Genomic DNA, 5,404 nt, shown 5'->3' on the forward strand with positions numbered 1-5,404 from the left:
TTCTAAGCATGAAACAGCCGACGCCCCACTGTCGCCCAGCATGCACTTCAGCCATCCCAACCGCCCCTGTCTCGCCCCATGAATATCATTCAGCCCAGAGTGGCTGGGGCGACTACAGCCACGCCCTGACAGACCCACACCCCAAGCACGATTTTCACAACACTAGCCCAAAGAACGAACAATGTAGGCACATGGCCAATGTGGTTGATTCCGGAGGAGCAGAATTGCAATCATGAAAGAACGAACAAGAAATATTAAATTTTTAAATTTTCATTCTCACAAACTACAGTACATTAAAAGTGTACAAAAGTGGGCATCATTAACAAGCTGTGCACAACTCCTGCATTTTAGAAATTTTTTTAGCTTTTCTTATTTTTGGCCTTCCCACCTATCAGCTATATGTATTCAGTCCATTCTCAGCACCTAAGCCATACAACACACCAGAGTACCTCTCCAGAGAGCCGCTAAAGAACGTCTCCTTGAGCTTCCTGAAGGTACACGACGTGAGCAGGCTATCCGAACCCGCCTGATGACACACCCCGACTCTCTCCACTTCCAACAGCTCAGCCAGCTTGTTCAGCCCACCGTGGAGGCTGTTGGAGAACTTCATCAAATGCTTGATGTCATATAGAACCGGAAAATATATATTGATCAAGCTGAAGAATCCAGCCTGTGTCTCGGGCAAGTTCTGGCAAGTCAGGAGCTTCAGCAAGTACCCGAAATCATATCCGCTGTGGAAAGTCACCCAGTATACGTTATCATTCAAGACAATCCCGGATGACATCAGGAGCTCCCCAAAGCGTCTCGCATCAATGCCCTTCTCGCTATTCCGCCCAAAGTTGATCCCACACTGGCGCAGCAATTCAATTGAATCGTTCGCAAAGACATCCTCGTCCGGATTGAACTCGCAGAAATTGAACTGCCAAATGCAGTACTTGTCCGTTCCACAGGTCGGCATATTCCCCTTCTCGTCCGAGAAGGTTAGCCCTAACTGGATCAGCTTCAGCAGATCAACATTGTCCTTCAATGTCTGGTAATGGTAATCACTCGAGTTCTTGAAATTTCCAACCGGCCGGAGCACAACTCCAGGAAACTCCGTGTCCATAGCAACGTACGGATATTCATCGACTATCGCTCGTATCAACTTAAATTCTTCTTCCAAGTTGTCAGCCCAAACCTCCCTGATGTGGATTGAATCGCTCTTGGGTAGAAGGGACATCGCAGATAACTATGATCGGATCAAAATCCACAAAAACCAACAAATTCTTCTGTTTCTGCCTTATAGAATACAGAAAGATTGAACCTTTTGACACCCCCAAAACACATCCGTCGATATACAATAATGAAATCTGCAGGAAAGCTCAATCAATCCCAAGTCGAAGTTAATTAAATGAGATAAACCAAATTATCGTCTTTATCAATGAAATCCAGAAATTTAGGATAGTCAACACAACAGATCTATTGAAAAATCACATTTCTTAACATAAATCTGTGAATCAAACCCCAAAATAGGAAAATTACATCCAAAATTCCGACTTTTACACAAATCTGGTAAAAAAGCACATTATAAATTCCAGATCTGGGCCAATTAAACAAGCAATTCATAGGGGGGGGAGGGGGTGGGGGACAGAAATGAAGCTTACCTCAGCATAAAAATTGGTCATACAATATCTGAAAATGAAGATCCAGTACCAAATTGCACACACAATCACGCATATATGCGTATTGTGTATGTATATTGGTGTATTGGTAATATATATAAAGAGGGGATTAGGGTTTGGAAGGGGAGGAATATGATAATGAGCGTAAGGCGGCGATTGGATGAGCCACGAGATGAAGGGCTGCAGATTATCTATCTGACATTTATATTTTATTCCTGATTTCAACTTTATAGAAAGAGAAAAGGAAAGAGATAAGAAAAGAAGGATTTTTTTTCCAGAGAGAGAAGATGAACAAGGATGGGGTGGGGTTGGTGGGGCCCGTATCCTCTGTTCACCTCGAAAACAAATGATAAAATAATGCTGTGGAGAGAGGTTTCTTTATTGTGGTTTTGGAGATAGGCAACTTAGGTGGATAGATATAAATGGATTATATTGGAATTGTAATTTAAAATATTGATTTTTAAGGATGTCAGAAAATGTTGGGAAGTTAGGTATTTTACTTTTAGCATACACATGAGTAAAACATAACGCCATTTTTTTTTTCTAAAAACTGATAATGCGCTTAAAAATCTGTAAAAGGCCGAATTCATGGAATTGTAATTTAAAATATTGATTTTTAAGGATGTCAGAAAATGTTGGGGAGTTAGGTATTTTACTTTTCAATAAATCTATGTGATCAAATTTTGTACAATCAAATTCTTATTTATTTGATAAAAAATAGATTTATTTATGAATTTAATTAAAATATTAGATACATATATAGTACACGGAAAGTGCATAATATTGTGGTTATATATTTATGATTTTTTATAATTTTTTTATTTTTTTAGAATTATATATGTAACTAGTGCCTACTTTAATTCAAATTTTAAAAATAATAGAAAGAAAATTCAAATATAAATATAAAAAATGAGGTTAAAGGCTAATAAGTCTTTTTAACTTATCCACTTACTATATTTATAATTTTAATATATAACTAATACATCAAATTATTAATATAACTTTATTTTGGTTGTACAAAATTTGGTTGTTTAGCATTGCTCTTTACTTTTTGCATATACATGAGTAAAACATAACGCCATTTTTTTTTTCTAAAAACTGATAATGCGCTGAAAAATCTGTAAAAGGCCGAATTCATTCAATCAAATTGCATGTTATTCTAAACTAGTATTACAAACGTGCGATACACAGATTAAAATATTTTTAATTAAAATTAATTAAATAAAATTAGGAATAATTTCATTATATAAAAATTATAAATAATTAATGTGTACTTCATAATACAATGAATTATTGATAAAGAAATTTATGAATTGATAATTTTGTATGAATGATTTTCACCAAATATTCAAACAAAAAATGCATATTCACTACTTTGTTTACTTTTTCAGTTTTGCATATATAATCAACATGAGTGTTCCTATTATTTATTACTTTAAATTTTATTTTAATTAAAAGAATATCAAATTTCTTTCTTCTTCATTTCTCATTTGATTTGTTTACACTATTATACATCAAAATTTATTTATTTAAATTGATAAATGTTCAAAAAACACATACTTATTTAAAACATTAATTAGTTTAAATTAATAGGTGTGTAACTTAAATAAAAAAAAATTAAGAAATCACATAACGTAACTAATTAATAAATATATAAACCAAGAGCAATAATAGACTTATGTAAATAAGGAGTATATTCTATTAACAACTTTAGTAATCATTTGATGAAACTCATGTATTGAAATATATAACTAAACGAAGCTTTAATAAATTAAACCTAATGTATAAATCGCGTCTCCATACCACAACGTCTTCTTCCGGAATTTTGCGGCTTCCAAGAAATTGATTCTTCCTTTATTGAACTTCCTCTAACATGATCAAGATATGTTGTTATTTTCTTATCAGCATTTAACATAAGTGGATCCACCGGAAATGATGCTCTCAAAGGGATGGAAGCAAACATCCGTAACAGAAGCGCAGTGGCTTGGAGAACAACCACTGGATCGATCGGGAGGATGCGCCCTTGCTCATTATGTTAAATAAATTGGCTACATTCAACCCTCATAAACAGACTCCCTAAAAGAAAAATGAAACTGATCATTATAAAAGTAACATTACATGTACAAAGTAAATCATGAATAACAAAAGGCCATCTGTTACGAACTCCAACAAAATAACTAAATTATAGAAATTTAGAAAACTTGATAAATTAATGGAAATGAAAATATACTTTTCTATTCTTCTCTGCTTAATGCCAAAGGATTACAAATATTTATAAAGAACAATATGCAATAATAATCAAACCCTGATTCTGCTTGATTAAACCACACATTTCCACTGGAGACTGATCAATTCTCAACATAGGTATCCTAGAGTTAACCAGTAAATCATCAATGGAAATTCTACATTCATAAAAAACATCAACTTGACCTAAATTTCATTTCAATCAATTGGAAAAGAGTCTCATGTAATAATGGCAATCAATTAATAAAAAAACGCTGAATAAATTATTGAAAGCCATTATGTCACTAACTATACCACTAATCCTCTAATTATGAAAACTAAATAACCAACTCTTATCCACTAATTATAAAAATAAATAATTTTAGTTTGCGTAATTTTACTACTACTATTCATTAAAAAAAACAGTTATATTTAAATAATAATATCTATTTTAAAAGGGCATTTCCCTAATTACCCCCAAAACTCCCCTTATTTCCCTAAATACCCCCAAAACTCTCCTTTTATATATTGTATAGATAGTACTCCTCCGTACACAATGAATTATACTCCCTCCGTCCCGGATAATTCGTTCCAGTTTTCCATTTCGGTCCGTCCCACATAATTTGTCCCATTTCACTTTTACCATTTTTGGTAGTGGACCTCATACTCCACTAACTCACTTCTACTCACATTTTATTTTACAAATAATATATAAAGGTAGGACCCACATTCCACTAACTTTTTCAACCCACTTTTCATTACAATTCTTAAAACTCGTACCCGGTCAAAATGACCCAAATTATCCGGGACGGAGGGAGTATGTCATATGATAGTAATTTAGAGCACTCCCAATGGTGCCGGCTAAAAGTCGGCGTTTTTTCGCCGTCTATCACCGAGTTATCGCCGACCAATGGGAGAGGTCGGCGATAATTCGGCGATTTTTCCTCCCGTTTTATCGCCAACCGGCGAAAAATCGCCGGATTATCGCCGACCACTGTGGGCGATAATTCGGCGATAAATATATTTTTTGTTTTTTTTGTTTTATTTCCCCCCTATAAATACACACCTTCTCTTCATTCTCTCCTCATCCTCATCCCTTTTCTCTCTTCATTCTCTCCTCATCCTCATCCCTCTTTTTTTTTTAATTTCCCCCCGACAACACGATATGATCGAAGAATTGTGGGCAAATAGAAACTGCGCCCACCGCCCTTGAATTTTTTTACTTTGAATTTTTTTTTCCATTCCTGTACTATTTTTTTTTATTAATTTTCGTCGTTGTAATGTTTACCCGTGTTTAATACAACGAACTTTATTACTATTATTTGTTTTGTCTTATAAATTAAATTAACTAGCTTTATTATATACAAAAATAAAACAATTAAATTAGTGATGATGTAAAAATGAAATGTTGAGTTAGGGAGAAATAAGGGAGAAACCATTGGAGCAGTTGGCTAAAAGTTGGCTAAAAACTGGAGATAAATTATGGTGTTGATGTGGCGCTGATGTGGCAGGAGTTAGGG

General features: G+C 34.3%; 1 protein-coding gene across 1 annotated transcript; it reads right to left on the bottom strand.

Annotated features, from left to right (window-relative positions):
• Positions 1-252: 252 nt before the first annotated feature.
• On the bottom strand, positions 253-1,931 carry LOC125196050 (putative CCR4-associated factor 1 homolog 6). Its single transcript, XM_048094408.2, has 2 exons — positions 1,644-1,931; positions 253-1,349 (listed from the first exon to the last, which is right to left on the bottom strand). The coding sequence occupies exon 2, from the start codon at positions 1,217-1,219 to the stop codon at positions 392-394; it is 828 nt and encodes a 275-aa protein (XP_047950365.1). The 5' UTR covers positions 1,220-1,349; positions 1,644-1,931; the 3' UTR covers positions 253-391.
• Positions 1,932-5,404: the final 3,473 nt, after the last annotated feature.

The sequence above is a fragment of the Salvia hispanica genome, chromosome 4 (genome assembly GCF_029641045.1).
Source record: "Salvia hispanica isolate PSC_SH4W2 chromosome 4, Shi_PSC_v1, whole genome shotgun sequence".
Taxonomy (NCBI): Eukaryota; Viridiplantae; Streptophyta; class Magnoliopsida; order Lamiales; family Lamiaceae; genus Salvia; species Salvia hispanica.